The 20769-nt window shown below is 46.4% G+C and overlaps 1 protein-coding gene across 7 annotated transcripts in view; it reads left to right on the forward strand.

Moving 5' to 3' along the window:
• ASAP1 (ArfGAP with SH3 domain, ankyrin repeat and PH domain 1) overlaps positions 1-20769 on the forward strand; it is a 357862-nt gene that overhangs the window by 62382 nt on the left and 274711 nt on the right. For 5 of the 7 annotated variants that reach the window (XM_082363047.1, XM_082363048.1, XM_082363046.1 and 2 more), the window contains one exon: positions 19960-20086. In XM_082363047.1, the coding sequence (XP_082219173.1) occupies positions 19960-20086 (127 nt within the window). Of the gene's footprint in view, positions 1-19490; positions 19588-19958; positions 20087-20769 lie in introns of those variants that run through there. The other 2 variants (XM_082363050.1, XM_082363051.1) reach the window with 2 other exon arrangements.

A 20769-nucleotide genomic window follows, 5' to 3' on the forward strand; every position in this document is an offset into this window, starting at 1 on the left:
CTGTGCTACACAGTAAATCCTTGTTGGTTATCTATTTTATATATAGCGGTGTGTGTCTGTTAATCCTATACTCCTAATTTATCCCTCCCCCACCCCTTTTCCTCTTTGGTAACCAAGAGTTTGTTTTCTGTGTCTCTGAGCCTGTTTCTGTTTTGTAAATAAGTTCATTTGTATCGTATTTTAGATTCTACATATAAGTGATATCATATGATATTTGTTTTTCTCTGTCTGACTTACTTTACTTAGTATGATAATCTCCAGGTCCATCCATGTTGCTGCAAGTGGCAGTGTTTCATTCTTTTTTTATGGCTGAGTAATATTCCATTATATATAATATATATAAAATGGAATATTACATATATCTATATATACTTACATATATATAAAATGGAATATTTTATATATATATACACACCGCATCTTCTTTATCCATTCATCTGTTGATAGACACTTAGGTTGCTTCCATGTCTTGGCTATTGTAAATAGTGCTGCTGTGAACACTGGGGTGCATGTATCTTTTTGAATTAGAATTTTTGTCTTTTCCGGATATATGCCCAGGAGTGGGATTGCTGGATCATATGGTAGTTCCATTTTTAGTTTTTTGAGGAACTTCCATACTGTTCTCCATAGTGACAGCACCAATTTACATTCCCATCAACAGTGTAGGAGGGTTCTCTTTTCCCCACACCCTCTCCAGCATTTATTATCTGTAGACTTTTAGATATGACCATCCTGATCAGTGTGAGGTGATACCTCATTGTAGTTTTGATTTGCATCCTGATTTGATTCTTTTCAGTGCTTCTCAGAAAACTTTTCATACCTCTTGCCCCATTTGAACTTGGATGTGAAGGTGGAAAACAAAAGCGAGTAAATGCCACGTTAATCTCACACTGGCTTCAGGCAGCCACAGTTACTGGGATAATTGGGCCTTGTCTCTCAGCCTTTGCCTGAATTCCTGAGATGAGGGAAGAAAAAGCAGCCCCAATGTGGAGTCCACCAAGGTCAGGCTTGGACCCGGGGGAGGTGCTAGCACCCAGGGCAGAGCGCCCAGCCCAGGCTGTGGCCATGTTTCCATGCCTTGTGGTTGGGAGGCCCTCTCTGTGCTTCCCAATTGAAATTATCTGAAGAAGAGCACCCAGCCAGAGAGACAGGGAGAAACAACCTGAATTACTGTAGGATGTGCATTTGGGAACCCATATTTGCTGGGTTAAAGGACTCAAAAGCAAAAATATAATTCCACATTGGTTATAATTCTTTTTTTTTTCCAATTTGTGTGTGGTGTGGCAATGTGTGTGTGTCTCTGAAGAGGTAGGGATGGGGGTAGATTATCTCCCCCCTCCAAGAACATCAGATGAAGTGGAACTTTCTATCTTCCCTTTTTGTTTATTTGTTTCTCAGCTACATCTGCAGGGGTGAAGCTGTAGGCAGCTGATGTTAAAAAGCGGCACTGGCTTTGAGATGCACAGACCTGTTTGTTAGGACGTGGGCCACGTATTTAACTTCTCTGTGCCTCAGTTTCCTCATCTGTGAAATGGGGATCATCTTACCTCACAGGGTCGTGTAAGAATTAAAGGAGATAAAACAGAGGCAAAGCTCTAGGAATGGTAGGTGGCCAGTAATGGGCATTCCCTTCCTTGTCTCTCTGTTTTTTGCTGGTAGAACTCCACTTGCCTGCTCTTTCTGTTACACCTTTCAGAATCTTCTCTAGTGAGACCAGAGGGAGGAGACCTCATTTCTTTCTTTCTCTCTCCTTCCCTCCCTCCCTTCTTTTCTTTCTTTTTTTGCTTGCATTGCTTGTCTTCTTCCTCCTCTGCTGCCCCATTCCCACATCCAGCCATAGCCAGCACCTACTGGGGCCTTTCTTCCCAGCCAGTTCTCCAGGGCCTCCCTGTCCGTGGTCCTAACTACAGTGGGCAACAGCATATTGACAAGGAAAGGTACAGTATAGCCTGAGGACCATAGACTCCAAGGGTTGAGAGCCTGAGACTAAACACTAGTCAATAACCGTAAAGCCTCCCTAGGTCCTTCCCACCTGTCGATCCCTTAGTGCCCACCAGGGAAGGCCTGTGGCTGAGACCAGCAATTTGGAGCAGTTAGGAAACAGGGGCAGTAAAGATGCAAGTCCGGGAGGCAGCCGACCAGTGAGGCTAGGATCCCAAAGCTGACTTTGCTTGAAGGGGGGCTTTGGATGATTCTTTTTTTTTTTTTTAATTTTATTTATTTATTTATTTATTTTTGGCTGTGTTGGATCTTCGTTTCTGTGTGAGGGCTTTCTCCAGTTCCGGCGAGCGGGGGCCACTCTTCATCGCGGTGCGCGGGCCTCTCACTGTCGCGGCCTCTCCCATTGCGGAGCACAGGCTCCAGACGCGCAGGCTCAGTAGTTGTGGCTCACGGGCCTAGCCGCTCTGCGGCATGTGGGATCTTCCCAGACTAGGGCTCGAACCCATGTCTCCTGCATTGGCAGGCAGATTCTTAACTACTGCGCCACCAGGGAAGCCCGGGATGATTCTTTACAGTGGAAGCCTCTTCTCCGTTTTGCCTTGAAGGTAGTCCCAGGTGCTGTGCAGACGGGGGCTCTATGAACAGTTATGCCACTGTCTTTAAGGGATAAATCACTGTAGCTCTGCTGTCCTCTTTGTATGAAAAGAAGCCAAGATGCATTCAGCTCCTGCCATTTTCCAGGGCTGGGGAGTTGGGTACCTCCCATAGAAGCCAGACCCCACGGCCCAGGGTAGGATTCAAACTCGGGTCAGGTTGCCTTTAACGTCTGTGCTGCTTCCCCAGCAGGAACCAGGTAACGATGAAGCCAATTCTTTGAGTGGGACAAAACCTGCAATTTATTGAAGTCAACAGGTATATATGCTTGTTAAAAAGCAATTATGCTGAAATAGTACAGACCAGAAGGTTGACCCTAACTTAATGCCCTTTGCATTCTGAGGAGGAGACTGCATTACGTGGGAACATGATTCCAAACCTTTGCAGTCTCGAGGTTGGTAATAGGACGATCCAAGGTTTAAACACTAGAACATAAACTACTGCCCAGATCAGATCCATCCCAGATCCATGGTGGATCGATGTCTCGTCTCTCTGGAGGCCTTCAGCTGTGGTGTGGTCGAAAGAGAAGTGAACCTGGAGCCAGAAGAACTGGAGTCAAGTGCAGATGCAAACACTTTGTAGCCGCCGGGTGGGAGGAAGGTTTCTTATCCTCCCTGCAGTTACGCTCTCTCTCCAGGGCTGTGTGGAGGATGAAATGAGAAATATTTGAAAGCACCAAATATTTTGAAAGTCCCATGCCTGCTACATTATAAGTGCTAACCATATTAATTTCCTTCCTGCTTTAATTTGTTTAGCTTCTCCCTACTTAAGATTGGTTGATATTAGTCCGCTTCTGTTCACGAATATACATGTGTTGGGATCAACCTTGGCAAAGGTTGTCTCAAGGGACAGAGGTACCATAGGGTTCCTGAATGTGGGACCATTTTCTGGCTAGAAGAGTTGGTCCCTTTTTAGAGTCAAAGAATGTGAAAGATGGCCTGGGCCAAATCTTCCGTGTGTGTGTGTAAATGAGTATTTTTGTATGTGTTTATACTCCACTGTATTCCTCAGAGAATAGGGCAAATTACATGATAGAATAGATGACCCAATGGAAAGATATATGCATAAAATGCATAAAATTCAGGACACAGATAACGCTGGAATAGCAAGACTAAGTGTGGTGGTATAGCTGTGTATACCACAGGACCTGTAGATTTGAGACTGCAGATTTGAGACTGCAGATTTCTCCCTGAGCTTTTATACATATATTATTATACATGCAGTTCTTCTATGAACATTATTATATTTGTCTTTTGGTGAACATATGTATGCATTTCTGTTGGGTTTATACCTAGGAGTGGAATTGCTGGCTCATATTATTCTTTGATTTTAATTGACATCATCAGAGCAAATAATAATTATAAAAATAGTTTCATGGAAAACAAGGAAGATTCGCATTTCAGTTCTTTGGGTTGAATGAACATTTATAGAACACTGATGTCTTCTCGCATATATTAGCTTATTTAAATTCACAACAACCTCGGATGTTGCTGTCTTTAGCCAATTGCAGAGATGAGGAAATTTGAGTCTTTTGCCTAATGTTCATACAGCTTGTATATAGTGGTGTCAGGATTTGATCCCAGGTCTTTTGTTTGTTTGGGTTTTTAAAAAAAATATTTATTTATTTATTTGGCTGTGCCAGGTCTTAGTTGTGGAACGTGGGATCTTTAGTTGCGGCATGTGGGATCTTTAGTTGCGGCATGTGAGATCTAGTTCCCAGGGATTGAACCTGGGCCCCCGGCACTGGGAGTGCGGAGTCTTAACCGCTGGACCACCAGGGACGTCCCCAATCCCAGGTCTTTTGAATCCTAGTCTGTGTTCAGGTTGGTCATGCTGCTTTCCTTGAGAAATTGGCATTTTCTGCAAAGCCCTTGGGCACCAGTACTTTTTGTTTTATGTTATTTTTACTGGTCTGATTGAAAACCCTCCCAAAAGACCTGCACCTGGCATGGTGCCTAGGCTATAGCATCATGTCTCAAACCTCTTGATTACAAAGGTTCATCATTTTGCATATCACTTCTTATTGAGACTGGCGTCAGTTGAGCAGAATGGTTTGCCCTCACTAGCAGACGCAGGTATTTGGAATTTCTTTCTTGTGGGGGGTGTGTGTTAGCAAATTTCTACAGTTTTTTGTTGGTTTTTTTTTTTTTCTTCTTCTTCTTTGGAAAGAAGTAGCCCCTTCACACTGTTTCTGGCATAACTGCTCCCTTCAGCTTGCTGAGGTCTTAAAAACCAGCTCACCAAACCTGTTAGAATTGAGTGTACAGTAAGAGAAATAAGGTTGAAGTGAGAGCTGAGGGAGCTCCTGTGATTAAATGCGTGAATTCTGGTGCATGGACTTTGTAGAAATGAATTTGGCTCCCTGGGGATCTGCATGCTTTACTTCCTGATTCCTAGGTTCTAGAAGAGATGAGATGGGGTGTGTGTGTGTCCACATGCATACATGTATACTCTTTTTTTTTTTTTTTGGCTGTGCCCCTCGTCTTGCGGTATCTTACCCCACCAGGGATCGGAACCTGGGACCTGGCAGTGGAATCGCGGAGTCCTAACCACTGGACCTCCAGGGAATTCCCACATGTATACTCTTTTTTTAAAAAAAATTTATTATTTATTTTATTTTATTTATTTTTGGCTGCATTGGGTCTTCGTTGCTGCATGCGCAGTCTCTCTAGATGCGGCTAGCGGGGGCTACTCTTCGTTGCAGTGCGCGGGCTTCTCATTGCGGTGGCTTCTCTTGCTGCAGAGCACGGGCTCTAGGCGCATGGGCTTCAGTCGTTGTGGCACGTGGGCTCAGTAGTTGTGGCGCACGGGCTTAGTTGCTCCGCAGCATGTGGGATCTTCCAGGACCCAGGCTCAAACCCGTGTCCCCTGCGTTGGCAAGGCGGATTCTTAACCACTGCGACACCAGGGAAGTCCCACGTGTATACTCTTAGAAAAGGAAAAAGTAGGGTAAAAATTCCACCCAAGTCCCACATGTATACTCTTAGAAAAGGAAAAAGTAGGGTAAAAATTCCACCCAGGTCTGGAGGAAGGATAGTAATAAATTTTAATAAATTTTAATCTGAATTAATCTAAATTAATCTGAATTCTCTCTCTTCTCACTTACTTGCACACATACACAGACACATAGCCTATAACACAAGATAACAAAATAAAATTAAAACCCTTTACCCTCATAAAGAGTATTTGGGTTACCAGCTCTAGCCTTCCATAATGTGTAGAATATCAGATATATTAAGCTACAGAAAAAAAAAGCAGTGTGGAAAAATCTTTCCTTCCTCCAAATGTTTATCCTCACTTACATCACTGTGGCTTGAATTCTTAAGACCCCTAATAAGAAGGAAGGATAATCAAAGAAAACCCATTCTTGACCCCAAAATACTGTACCAACCTACTGTTGCGTTATAAATAATATAATCGACTAGTAAGTATCACATCTATCGCTTGTAAACGAACAACGAAACTGCAGTTCTTTGTCAGGTGTGGAAAGACCACTACCATTTGTCTTTCTGGCAGGAAAAATAACTCTGGAATTTTAAATGATTGCTCTGGAAAGACAGAGCATTGATTTTTAAAACAGAGAAGTCTTTGATCTTTATCATCTTATTTCCTGTTTAGAATCTGTTCTGTCTCTTCTCTCTTAACCAAATTGTGCAGAGGTTGTGTAAATAAATTTGCTTCTTCAGAAATCCAGTCTGTGGAAGCCTAATGGCTCTTCTGTGACTGTATTTATGAAGCAATTCCTGAGATGAAATTTAAGTTCTTATAATATGTAATGCCTGTACTTGGTAAATTGAGACCAGTCTCTTCACTGATTCTATAACTCTGCAAAATAGGCCTTGGTGACTGTCTACAGAATAATTCAGTAGAACCCCTAAGCCTCTGAATATAGAGTCTAAAACACAGAGGACAAAATGACTCTGGTAGAATCCTTACAATTTGACCACTTCTGAGATTAGCTGTTTTTATACATTCTCAGTTAGTTAAGTATGTGCATAGGTCCAGTGTATAAACTAGGATTATATTTCAACTGCATATAAAGAAAAATCCAAATAAAATTAGCAATTAGGGTTTTTTCCCCTCTTTCTCCCAGACCAAAGAAGTCTGGAGATGGTCCAAAGACAGATGGTGCCTCCATGGTTATCAGGCACCCAAGCTGTTTCTGTCTCTCTGGTTGAGCCATCCTTATCATATTATCTCATGATCCAAAATGGTTGCTGGAGTGTCAGCCATCACATCCGCATTACAAGCAGCAGGATGGAAGAAGGGGGGAAGGATAACAGGGGTCCTCCTCTAGCAGAAGTAGTTCCTTTTAAAACATTTCCTCAAAGGCCTACATAGTACTTCAGCTTACATCTCACTGGCTAGACTTAGGCACACAGCTATACCATCTTATAGTGGAGGCTGAAAGATGAGTCTTTTGGCTGAATACATTGCTGCCCTGAATCAAATGGGGCTCTCTTACTGAAGAAAGGGAGACTGGATAGAGGGGACGTAACCAGTAGTCCCTGACACATCCAGCAAGGTGCTATTTGTACAAAGAGTGTAGTATAGTAGAAAGGGCTTGAACTTTGAATTCAGACAGACTTGTGTTTGAACCTTAGTTCCTCCACTTACTAGGTGCAGGACCACTTCTTTGAGCCTCAGTTTCCTACCCATAAAACAGCAGGAGAGTAATAGCTACTTTGTAGAGTTGTTGTAAGGTTTAAACAAAACCATGTGTGTAAGTTGCCTTGTACATGATAGGTACTATATGGTGGCTATTATAGTTGTTATTATAAATGGGTAGGTTGTGCCTTCTACCTGCATCAGCATAGTATTTTTTAAATTGAGATATAATTCACATAGCATAAAATTTACCCTTTTAAGGTATCCAATTCAGTGAGTTTTAGTGTATTCACAAAGTTGTGTAACCATCACCATGATCTAATTCCAAAACATTTTCACCACTCCCCCAAATCCCATATCCACAGAGTCACTCCTTCTTCCCTTCCCCCAGCCCCTGTCAACCACTAGTCAGCTTTCAGTCTCTATGGATTTGCCTTTTCTGGACATTTTGTGTAAATGGAATCATATAATTTGTGACCTTTTGTGTCTTTCACTTAGCATAATGTGTTTTCAATTTTAATCCATGTTGTAGCATGTATCAGTACTTTATTCCTTTTTTTGTGGCTGAATAATATTCCATTGCATGAATAAACCACAATTTGTTTATCCATTTGTCTGTTGGACATTTGGGTTGTTTCCACTATTTGACTATTATGAGTAATGCTGCTGTGAACATTCGTGTACAAGTTTTTGCATGAATGTGTGTTTTCATTTCTCCTGGGTGTATACCTAAGAGTGGAATTGCTGGGTCATATGATAACACTATGCTTAACCTTTTGAGGAACTGCCTGATTGTTTTCCAAAGCTGCTGCGCTATTTTACATTCCAACTAACAATGTATGAGGGTTCCAATTTCTCCACATCCTCTCCAACTCTTGTTACCTTCCAACTTTTTTATTATAGCCATACCTAGTGGCTGTGAAGTGATGTCTCATGGTATTGATTTGCATTTCCCTGATGACTGATGATATTGAGCACATTTCATGTGCTTATTATCCCGCTTTATATCTTTTTTGGAGAAATGTCCATTTGAGTCCTTTGTCCATTTAAAAGTTAGTTATTTGTCTTCTCGTTGTTGAATTTTAAGAGTTTATGGGACTTCCCTGGTGGCGCAGTGGTTAAGAATCCGCCTGCCAGTGCAGGGGACACGGGTTTGGGTCCTGCTCTGGGAAGATCCCACATGCCGCGGAGGAACTAAGCCCGTGCGCCACAACTACTGAGCCTGTGCTCTAGAGCCTGCGAGCCACAACTACTGAGCCCACGTGCTGCAACTACTGAAGTCTGCACGCCTAGAGCCTGTGCTCTGCAACGAGAAGCCACCGCAATGAGAAGCCCGCGCACTGCAACAAAGAGTAGCTCCCGTTCGCTACAACTGGAGAAAACCCGTGCGCAGCAACGAAGACCCAATGCAGCCCAAAAAATAAACATAAAAACAAAACAAAACAAAAGAAGTATATATATTTGGATACTAGACTCTTATCAGATATATGATTTGCAAATATTTTCTCCCATTCTGTTATGTGTATTACCTGATTTGCTCTTTTTAACAATCCTTTAAAGTGGATATTAGTATCCCCATTTTACAGATGAGGAAACTGAGGCTCTGAGGCAGTGAATAACTTGTCCAGGGTAACACATCTACTAACTGTGAAGATGGCACTGGAACCCAGGAAAAGATTAGCCAGGGCTCTTTTTGTTTTATTGGTAGAAACCCATCTCAGACCAGCTTAACGCTAAAAAAGAAGTATCACTGCTCACATACCTGGGAAGTCCAGGACTGGCAGCAGGCATGGGAGAGATTCTGTAGTCCAGTGATTCAAGTCATGTCACCAGGACTCCTCCTGTCTCCGCCTCCCTCCATCTCTTGCTGTCTTTTGGTTAGCGTCATTCTTAGGCAAGCTCTCTCATGTGTGGAAAAGGGGGTCATCAGCAACTAAAGGCTTCCTAAGTCCTTTGAGCTAGACCTAGAGAAGAGACACGTTGCTGTTTACCCTAGCTTCCATATCAGACCCCCATAAAGCTCCCTGATGGACCTTGCTTGAGTTTAATGCCTATCGGAATACCCATCGATGCTGCTTTCAGGAGTCTGGGATACTCTAGACAGCTTGGTCCAGCCCTTTGGTTGGGAACGTAGCAACATATGATTGACAGTCTCTGGAGAATCATGTGGAGTTAAGGAGAGGGTCATTCCTAAAAGAAGGGGATTTGTAAGGCAGACAAAAAATGTAATCGGTGTCCTACAAGGTCTGTCTTGAACTACTAAGTTCAAGATGCTGAAATTTGTTGCGGGTAAATGAAAGTTAATTCCCAAAACCAAATAGTAGGGGAAAAGTCAATTTATTCACAAAAGTAAAACAAAAGATAATTGAAAATAATCATCTCCACATCCAATCAACAGTGAGTTCTCTGCTTTCCACTTAAACATAGCAATTTTATAAATTGGTTTGTATAATACCTCTAAACCTCTAAGACCACAGCAAAAAGACTAATTTTTCAAAAACAATAAACAAAATAAAGAACAGGGAACAGAAGCTAAATGCTTCTGTCAGAAGCTTAGCTAGCAATTGTAGAGTTTTTGTTTTTTTTAATTAGAGCCTCTAGTGTGATTTGGAATGTTCACATTTGAGAAAGATGTTAACCAAGTAGCATATGCTAGGCAGAAAACTCTGCAGTGGGTGGGCAATTTTCTTTTTTCAAATAGAGCGATTCCCTACATTTGACATAATTACAGGAAAATTCTATTATAATACAGCTCATTGTTATGTGGGTTCAAATACATTGCAGGTGAAATCATATTTTTGAAAAGCGACAGCTGGGTACTGTGATAGATTCCTATAATACAGGGTGCCTATAACAGCGGCCCCCAACCCAGAACTAATGACCTCCAGACCGTTCTTGGCTTACAAGTAGATCTTGAGGCAGAGCTGGTGTTTGGGGTTGGTTGTAACACTGATATAAAAAAAGAATTCATCAAATTATAGGATATTATTGCCCTAGGACCTCAGAGAGCCTCTGCCCCAGGCTCCTGGGAAATGAGGCCAGAGGAGGTGAGATGATTTGGCCAAGGAAAAGGAGCTGACCTCCCTGGCAATGCCATGTTCCTTCCCAGTGCTAAAGTCACAAAGCTGTCATTTATCAAATTTTTCTTCTTGAGTAATGTTTCAGATGATAGGCAGCTTCGAAAAGTGCTCATAACAATAGGTCTAACTGGGCTCTGGGCAAATCAGAGAGATAGTTATATATGAAAGGACCTTTTTTTTGGACTTCACATTCATAGGTCACATCGTTGAAAGACACATTTATTTTCTGTCTGAGTTCTTTGAGCATTTTGGCAGTTGTGCTGCAGACTTGTATCTCTGCCTACATGTGAGGACAGGGGCTGTATCTTAGGCGTCTTTTTGGCTCCTGAAGAGTCTAGCATAGGACCTGTTTTGAAGACAAATAATGGTATTAGTAGCTAACATTTATTGATCATTTACTCTATACTGGCACTGTGCTATAGCATCTTGCATGGATTATCTCTTTTATACCTCACAGCAACCTTAGGAGCGAGAGAGATCTCCTCACCATCCTCCTTTTAAAGGACGACCTCCTTTGAAAGTGACATTAAGTAACTCGCTAAGGTTAGCCATCCCTGTTAAGTGGCAGGGCTGGGATTTGAACCCAGGTAATCTGAACCCAGATCACACATTCTTAACCTCTGGGAGGATTATAGTGCTGCTCAGTTAACTGTGAACGGAACTGAACTGATGGCTTCCAACCTAATACCTCTGCGCCCACTGGCGGATGTCCTCAGGGACTCGGGAGACAATGGTCTTATCTCTGAAAATGTCCAAACAAGGAAAGGGAGAGTAAAGTGGGTTTGGCAGAAGGAGAAATCTCATCTACGCTCTGTGCCGTAGGGCTGCCCTGGGTTGGGGGAGGGGAGGGTTGTTTACTAAAACACTGACTCCCAGTGTTCAGGTTGCAAAACATCTCTCTCCTTATTTCTTGTGACCTCTAACCTTTTATAAAGGGGCTCTTAAGGAAGGGCAAAGGGTGGGAGGGGAGGACTTAGAAGGTCCATGCACCAACACTGATTGCCCTCAAGCTCCCTGGCTTAGCTGGTTTTTGGAGAGCAGGAAAGAAGAGAAAGAGGCAAGACAGTGATAACGGGGGTGGGTGTGACTCCGGTCTCATGCTATACTCACAGTCTTCTTGCTCAAAGTTGGGGGAATCATTTAAGTGGTCCTATGCCAAATTTTATGTAGTTACAGTTTTTTTTTTTAAATAAATTTATTTTATTTATTATTTATTTTTGGCTGCATTGGGTCTTCATTGCTGCCCGCGGGCTTTCTCTAGTCGTGGCGAGCAGGGGCTACTCTTCGTTGCGGTGCGCGGGCTTCTCACTGCGGTGACGTCTCTTGTTGCACAGCATGGACTCTAGGCGCGCGGGCTTCAGTAATTGCAGCACGAGGGCTCAGTAGTTGTGGCTTGTGGGCTCTAGAGCGCAGGCTCAGCAGTTGTGGCTCACGGGCTTAGTTGCTCTGCGGCATGTGGGATCTTCCCGGACCAGGGCTCGAACCCACGTCCCCTGCGTGGGCAGGCGGATTCTCAACCACTGCGCCACCAGGGAAGCCCTGTAGTTACAGTTTTAAATGGTAGGCAAATGTCGACAGGCATTCCTTGATACCGTGATGCAAAGACCAACATAATCCGTTCTTAAATGGGAGTTTCAGATACTTTTCTTATGGCAAGGTCTTTAATCCCTTCCTTGAAATGTAACTGGTTAAGGTGGAGGAGTGGGGCAACCCTTGGGAACCAGCATACCTGGGGTCTGGCCCTGATTTCCCACAATTTTGCCAGGGAATGCTGGGCAAGTCATTTAACCACTGGAGAATCTGTTTCCTTGTCCGAAAAGTGAAAGGGTTGGTAACCATATTATTCTTGAAATTCTTTCCAACTCTGGTAGTTTATGATGATGTCAGATGATTGGAGAGACTCTTAAGAACCAGGATTCCTCTTTCTAGTTCTCCTCTCCCAATTTCTCTTACACCCCTCCCCCAAGGTAAATGCTCATTCATTCATTCATTCATTCTTCCCTCCATCTGTTCAGTACGTATCTCTTAAGCACCAGGGGCTCTGGGATTGTAACAGCAAATGGAAAACCCCCTGGTCTCAAGGACCTCACAGTCTAGTGGGAGAAATATCAATATTTGGAAAATAGTGCCTTGGAAAATGGTGCCATGGAAAAGGGCCATAAAAGAGGCATGTTCTCAGTCTTGAGTTGCACAGACGTGGGCCTGAGTAAGTGTGAGCCACTAAACTGAAACTAAGACAAATTCATCAAAAAAAAGGAAAAAAGAAAAGAAACCTGGATGTTCTCTAAGTGTTTCTCATTTTTCAGAATCCTGTATAACACCACAATTTTTCTTCACTGGATGTTGTTTTACTTATATTAGAAAAGATGTAGCTCATAAAAAAAAGCTGGCTCGATCCAAAACACATTTATTGGGGATCCACAGGGAACCTGTACTAGGCAGTGCCTTCCATGGGGAAGGAAAAGGCTGCAGGGTTTGGTTTCGGACCGGCTGTGAATAGCAGTTCTCTGTTTATTAACTGTTGTCCTTGAGGAGATTGGGCACGTCCCTGAGTTCTCAACAGACAGGGTGGGCCCTCACGAGGCTATTGGGGGAGATTTCAGGAGATGATGCTTGTAAAATGCCAAGCCTGGGGCTCTAGGAATCTCTTGTCCCTCCCTTAGTTCTGCAGGGATGTAGGTGATACAGATAAGGGTACAATTTAGTCTCCCTGTGCCCTCAAGGATTGACAGTCCGGGAATTTTGTAGTGCAGGAAACTCAGTAGGAAGATGGAGTTCTGAGCCAAGCCCCTCCACTAACAGAGTTATTTGTCTCTGGGCAGGGGGCGGGGTGGGGGTGGTTCTCATCTCTCCACGTGTAGGGAGTCTGAAGTCCCTCCCAGTGATGCCAGAAACCTTCACACAAAGTAAGAGAGCCTACATTGCAAACGTCCCTGTGACGATTAATCCCAACTGGAGGAATGGGGCAATAGAAGAGTGCTCTCCAGAACAGCCAAGCCTGCCTTTGAGTTGGGCTTGTAATGAGTTCCCCAGTAGGAAAAAAGATAACACATCGGCTCCAACAGAAAATCATCCTAGGGCTGTGGACCCATTGTCCGGAGGCTGATCACATGGCTGTGAAATCGGACCAGTCAGTCTGGCTCCACCATTTGCCAAGGTGATCTCTAAGCTCCAGGTTTCACCCAGGTATAAGATGGGGATAATACCAGCGCCTGCTTTATGTGGTTGCTGTGAGTGTGAAGTGAGGGCAGGCCTGCTGCAATGCAGAATCGTGCAGGGCATATAGTAAGCACAACAATTGTTAGTTGATGTTATTTTCTTACAGGATAGAGCAGAAATATATTCCTGAGTTCTTTTCAGTTGATATTTACACCAGGATTCTGAGTCTTCTGGGTCCCCAGCACTCTGCCTGACTTTTCTTCCTTATCTCCCTCAGAAGGAACCGTCAGGGAACAGAGAGCTAGTTTTTTGTCTCCAAACAAACCATATTCTCCTCGTCACTTACTGAGAACACTCCAGTGGTTTTACTTGGAGTATTTAAATAAAGTACATTGGAGACTAGAATAGGCTCTTTTTTTATTACACGAAATTGTATAAGCGTACTTGGGATGCACTCATACAAGGCACATGAGCGAAGCAGTCTGCAGTGTAGGTCGAATATGGCAACGTGAGCCTGACAGTAAAACACGTGGAATCCAATGCATCCCTCCCTCCTCCTGCCCCTCGCAGCGCTTTCCTTTCTTCCCGCACTTTGTTAAGATGATAGAAAACAAATTAATAAGGTATCAGGTGAAATAAGGAACTAACAGTACTTTCTTTGGTTGCCCGAGTTGGGAAAGACATCTAAAGGAGTAGCACTATGAGAGGTATCATCGAGAGCCTGATTTTTGCAGGCAGTAGAAAAAGCCCTGGATTTCGTCTGCTGGGCTCTGGGACATTAACTTGCAGTGAGATCACCTTGTGTCTTGGTTTCCATTATTGTAATGCTCCCACGTCACGACTGTTATGTGGATGAATTCAGACACTGCCTATATAACAACCAGGGCAGTGCCTGGCCCAGGACGGGAGCTCAGAAAGTATTGGGTTGGCCAAAATGTTCGTTCGTAACATCTTATGGAAGAACCCGAACGAATTTTTTGGCCAACCCAATACTATCCTACCCTCATTATCCTCGGGTTTCTCTCTGGTAAGTTTAGGATAATCATACTTACCTTATAAAGTTGTCATGAAGTTTAAAGAAGGATATGTGTGTCCAAAATGTTACACTTAGCAAAGCATCAGGTATATTGCAGTTCTCAGTAAAATTTTTTTTTGGGGGGGAGGAATATCAGAATTTTTATCTCCAGATAAGGTTTTCAATATTCCCATAATACCTGAAAAGTATTGTCCACTTATGATGTCTCAGACCCTGTTAAGCACTTTATGGGCTTTAGCTCATAGACTCCTGAGAGCACTAAGAGATAGTTACTAACATTGCCCCCATTTTGCAGATGTGAAAACCGAGACTCAGAGACATGAATTACTTTAACGAGGTCTAATAGCTGCTATGTGGTAGAGATGTGAGGCCAAGTCTTCCTCATGAGAATCAGCCTATAACTCATGCTATTATGAAACAAATGCCCTGTTCTGTCCTCTAGAAGTTGTCTTGGTCAGAATATCCTTCTTTACAGGAACTGTGTTCCATGAAAAAGAGGCTTTAATTTTATGGCCTCAATTCAGTTCTGATCCTGATTAGTATTCATCCTATTTGATTCTAGATACTGTTCATTTACTTCCAGAATCCATCACTCATGGATCTGACCTCACAAGGGATACTTACAAGAATAAGCAAGGTCTCTAAAGACGGTTCCCAAATCTGAGATCCCAGACTTTGGGAATTACTGTGCAATCTCCCCTTGCCCCTCTTCTTTCCTCCTCCAGGTGATTAATTTAGGGAGATATCTGAGTCTTGGAATGAAAAAAGATGTATTTATAGTCATACTTCACATAAAAAGGGAGTTTAAAGGGAACTAACATTGGCTGATTATTCAAACTGCTTTATCCATACCTTCTCACTTTATTTCACGTAACACAACCTGTAGTGTAGTAGTTTTATTATTACACTAATTTTGCAGATGAGAAAACAAGGCTAATAAGTGACAGAGTAGAGATTCAAATCCAGGTCCCAGTTAACGCAAAGCATATTCTCTTCCCACACCACCCGTTGTCCCTGTCCCATGAAGGCACTAGGAGCCTTTGAGGAATGCTGTAATTCCGGAAATCCCATCAGCTTGGGCCGCTGCCTAGCACCATGGATCAGAGTACCAGTAGCTCCTCTTGGTTTCTTGTGCCCAGAGAGCACCTCACACCCCCTCCCCACTCTGCCACCCCCGGTGCATTGTCAGCTATCTTGTAAATGCACCTCCTCGGTTGTTAGGCAGATGGATGAGTGGAGCCTGCAACTGGGAACCTAACTCAGACAATCCCTGATGACTGAGGGGTCAGCAGTGCCATTGCTGACCAGGGGAATAAGCCATCGCTATTCTTACCGCCGCTTTTCAAGGAGAAGTAAAGTATTCTGTAAGGACCATTCTCACCTTGGTCAGCAGTGCTCAGAGTAAACAGGCATGCTGAGTCCAAGGGTGCCGAACGGTGTTTGATGGGGATGATGACGAAGAAAACAAAGAGGATGTGTGCTTTAGCCAGAGCTGGGTGCGCACAAGTATGCGTACACATGTGTACGAGTATGTGTGTGTATTTTTCCTGGCTCCGGTAGGGATGCTGTATATTTCTGAGCAGCTCTGCACAAAGGAATCCAGTATTTAAGTTTTGCCTGCATCAGATTCTGTTCGCAAAAGATAGCCAGGAATGGTTTTCGGGGCATGGTTTCAAATTTAAAAAGGATTATGGCCCATGAACCCTAGAAATGGTGGGTGGAGGTGTGAACCTTTGAAATTCTAATTGCAGCCCAGTCTAAGGAGGTATATATTTACCTGGGCACAATATCTCATTGTTCACATATTCCTTTCTTGGCCGGAGGAGATGGGGAGGAGGAGCAGATACATAACATAATCTTCAAATGAAACTGAAACAATTGGTGGCAGCAGTTTGGACTCTGGTGAATTCCGTCAAGAAAGAAATCCCCGCTGTTGACCATCGCAGTTAGCTTAGCTTGTTATAACAATCTTTATTCCTTGCGTCTGTAGAGCTGAGGGGATACACAGACTCAGCTCCAGCTGGGAGAGATCTTTGTGGTCATTTTGACACACCCACCCCTTTATTTTACAAGTGATGGCACCAAGGCCCAAGGTGACAGCATCAGTTATTAGGAGAGAAAGCTCTGGAATCCAGGCCTCCTAGAATTGAGGCAATTATTCACTGACTCTAGGCTTTTCATAATGGCTCATATTTATCGAGTGTTTACTCTAAGCCATACATATGGGATGGAAGCAGCTACCAGCCCAGCGGAGGTGACAGGCATTCGATGACAACTTGGAATAGAGGGAAGAGTAGAAATAATGCAAAGTCAAAGTCTAAATTGATTTCCAGACTAGAGGAAGGCCTTCCTGGAATGGATGGAAGTCTAAGTGCTGGGTGTTGGGCTCTCAACTGCTGCATGGGGTAGCATGCGGTTACTGAGGCTCAGAGAGCTTAATTAGCCCAAGCTAGTAGTGGCTATATTTGCTCCAGTCACAGAACCTTCTAGATGCAGGATGACCCAGTTAGTATATGGGAAAAGAGGTAGGATTTTCTTCTGGTGGCTCATACGCCAGTCTGTCAACAACAGCACATGAGCAAGTGACCTCCAGGTGCAGGTCTTTTCTTTTTTTTAATATTTATTTATTTTTCGCTGCGTCGGGTCTTAGTTGCGGCACATGGGGTCTCTCGTTGCGGCGCGCGGGCTCTTTGTTATGGTGCGCAGGCTTCTCTCTAGTTGTGGTGCATGGGCTCCAGAGCACCTGGGCTCAGTAATTGCTGAGCGCAGGCTTAGTTGCCTCCGTGGCATGAGTTCCCCGACCAGGGATCGAACCCGTGTCCCCTGCATTGGAAGGCGGATTTTTTTTTTTTAAAGGAGTTCCTTTATTATTATTTTTTATTATTTATTTATTTATTCATTTATTTTTGGCTGTGTTGGGTCTTCGTTTCTGTGCAAGGGCTTTCTCTAGTTGCGGCAAGCGGGGGCCACGCTTCATCGCGGTGCGCGGGCCTCTCACTATCGCAGCCTCTCTTGTTGCAGAGCACAAGCTCCAGACGTGCAGGCTCAGTAGTTGTGGCTCACGGGCCTAGTTGCTCCGCGGCATGTGGGATCTTCCCAGACCAGGGCTCGAACCCATGTCCCCTGCATTGGCAGGCAGATTCTCAACCACTGTGCCACCAGGGAAGCCCTGGAAGATGGATTTTTAACCACTGGACCAGCAGGGAAGCCCCCGGGTGCAGGTCTTAAATGGCCTGCAATGGCCATTTGGCTGTCTCCCCAGAACCTCAGCCTTGGTGTGTCCCAAACCAAACTTTTAAAGTGTGAATGAGGAGAAGGAGGGTGCCTGTTTGCTTCTTTACTTATTTTTTAGAATGCCTCTCAAAACTGATGTCTCAACACCTCACTTTGCCAGGGAAGAGTCTTTATTGGTTTATGCTGCCTTACCAAGGCCTTCCTTTCATTAGCTGAAATGCTTGCCTTCCTAACATAAATGAGCAGTTCCCTGGAGGCACAGTGCAGGTTCAGGACAGCCAGCACAGGTAGACAAAACAGCTGGAACTCTCACAATGGCTTTCCTGTGCACAAAGCACTTTCTCATCCGTTATCATTTAACAGCCTCATGGGGTTGGTGCCCTCATCTTTCCTCTTTTTGGGAGGCAACTGAAGGCCAAGATCCCATAGCCAGCAGCACGAGGCAGCCCCTCATTCTCTTTTCTGCTCAAGATGTCACCTTGTCAGAGAGGCCTTCTCTGAACACTTTTTATACCATAGCACCTGCATCACTTTGTTACTCTATATGTACTCCACTTTATATTACATAAGTATTGCTTGTCTGTTTCCCTACTAGAAGGTAAGGTCAGGAGGGCAGCTCATTGTTATTGCAGAATCTCCAGGGCACACAGCAGGGCCTCAGTAAATAGTTATTGGCGGTGAGCGAGGAGATGCGTTTTCATTCAACAATCACTCCCAGGCCCAATGCTAAGACAGGTCCACAAGGTCCCTCCCTGCCTTGAGGCACTCCGTTGTAGTTTGGGGAAGGTTGTCAGACAACAAGACAACCATACAAGATGGCAGGAACTCAATCCCAGGGGAGGCCCCGGGGCCAGCCTTCTGCCCAGGGGGGGAGCATTTGGGAGCTGAGTTTACCAGGCGGCTCCCATTGGCTCCAATTACAGGAGCCAATCCTGAGGCGCTTCCTAAGGGCCTAGCTTTTTTTTTTTCAAAACCAATTTCATCCGCAATCAATGGTGAGAAATTAAATGGATTCTTTGGACTAAGTAGATTGAGCAGAACAGCCATCTGCCAGGGCCGAGGAATGAGCAATCTGTTGGTAATTTTTCCGCTGAAATTTGGCATCTGCTTGGCGTTGTACACCATTTGCACCTCGGGAAATGCCTTTTACACCCCTGACCCTCGTCTGTTCTTCAGGTTAAAAAAAAAAAAAATGCAAATGAAAGATTAGAAAGTTATAAAAAAGAAAGAACCCTTCATGTGTCTTCACTTAGCATTTTAGCGACTTAAGCAAACTGCACAAAACTAGCCTTCCAAAGGCGGTGAGCGCCCTGAAAGGGAGTGAGGGCCGAAGCCGGCGAGCGGGCAGCTGCAAGCCCGGGCGCCGGGCCGGCTCCTCGCTGCGGCCGCGGGGGCCGCCCCGTGCCCCTGTCGCCGGGCCCGCGGCCCTCGCAGCAGGAGGCGGCTCTCTGGGCCTCGCTTCCTGCACCCACACTGGGCTAAAAAAGAACGCGCACAACTTTTTTTGGTCCCCCTTCTTGCGAAACGCTCGAGTAACGAGCTCGCCGGAGTAACCGCTCCGGGGGCGACCCGGGGACGCGGGCTTCCGCCGCCCAGCGCGACCCCCGCCCGGGAGCGGGCGTCGGAACGTGGCCCGGGCGGCGGCGCGCGCGCGCGCGCGCGGGCGGGGCCCGGGGGCCGGGCTGGGGGCGGGGGCGGCGGGGCGGGGCGGGGCGGGGCGGGGGCCGCGGCGAGGAGGGGGCGGCGGCGCGTGCGCAGAGCACTTCCTTGTTTGTCCCCGTGACTGTAGCGGGTGCGCCGCCCGCCTCCCGCCAGCCCGCCAGCGGGAGTGTGTGCTCAGTCAGTCGGTGTCCGCGCCGCCGCCTGTCAGAGAGTGTGAGGAGGCAGCGCTTGCCGCCCCGACCTGCCCAGCCCGGGCCCCTGCGCAGCGCCGCGTCCCTTCCCCCGCCGCCGCCGGCATGAGCAGAGGAAGGCGGGTCCCCGAGAGCCCCCTGCCTCGCGCGCCGCTCGGAGTTTGAAGGGCCCCGCGCCGAGCGCCGCCGCCGCCGCCGCCGCCGCCGCCTGCTTCGGCCGCCAGCCCTTTCTCCTGCCGCCGCCGCCGCCGCCGGGATCTCGAGCCGCGCCAGGCCGGGCGGCGGGTGGCGGGCTGCACTCCGGGCGTTCATGAGCCGCCGGCCGGCCGCGGCCCCGGGAGTCTGCGCCGTGACTCACCCCCCGCCCCCGCTTGTGTCTCGCCCTCCCCGGCAGGATGCCGGACCAGATCTCCGTCTCCGAGTTTATCGCCGAGACCACCGAGGACTACAACTCGCCCACCACGTCCAGCTTCACCACGCGGCTGCACAACTGCAGGAACACCGTGACGCTGCTGGAAGAGGTAGGTCGGGGCCGGTGCCCTCCGCGCACCCCGCCCCCCCGCCCCCGGCGCCCGCCCCCCAGCCGGGGACCCCGGCCCGCCCGTTGGGATGCCTCGCTGCCTCCCCTCGCGGCCGCCGCCTCGCAGTTGGATTGTTTCGATTTCCGAGCCGGGGAGGATGGGGATGTTGGGGCCTGGGGAGCCACACCCCCTCCGGGACCCCCTCCGCCCACCGCGCTCCCAGGTGATCGGAGGACTTGGGATGTGCAGCCCCCGCCCCATTTCCCCCGGAGCTGGAGGTGGGGAGAGAACTGAGCGGGCTCTGGACAGACCGAGGCAGAAGAAGAGGGAAGTCCTCTCTCTCTCTTGCGCCCTTCCTGGGTGCCAAGGAGGCTTCTAGGCGCTTTCCACATCCTTGTGACCCTCTCGTAACCCGCGAAGTAGGTGGTGTCAGGCCACCGAGGGCAGAGGGAGGCGAAGCCCTGTGGCCAAGGTCACTAGCAAGGGACTGGGAGATGGTCAGTGAATGCAGCTCTCCAAGGCCCGGCTTGGCCAGGCAGGCTTCGCTTCATAGGCGAGGGCCGGTGGAAAAATCCCAAAGGAATGAGAGGGGGCTCAGGCCGGGACTGCCTCCACCCCGGGATTCCTCCCTTCTAGTCCTAAAGCCCTGGGTGGAAGGAAATATCTGTGCAGACTGGTCCTCA

The sequence above is a fragment of the Balaenoptera borealis genome, assembly GCF_965194805.1.
Source record: "Balaenoptera borealis genome assembly, chromosome: 17".
In the NCBI taxonomy this organism is placed as follows: Eukaryota; Metazoa; Chordata; class Mammalia; order Artiodactyla; family Balaenopteridae; genus Balaenoptera; species Balaenoptera borealis.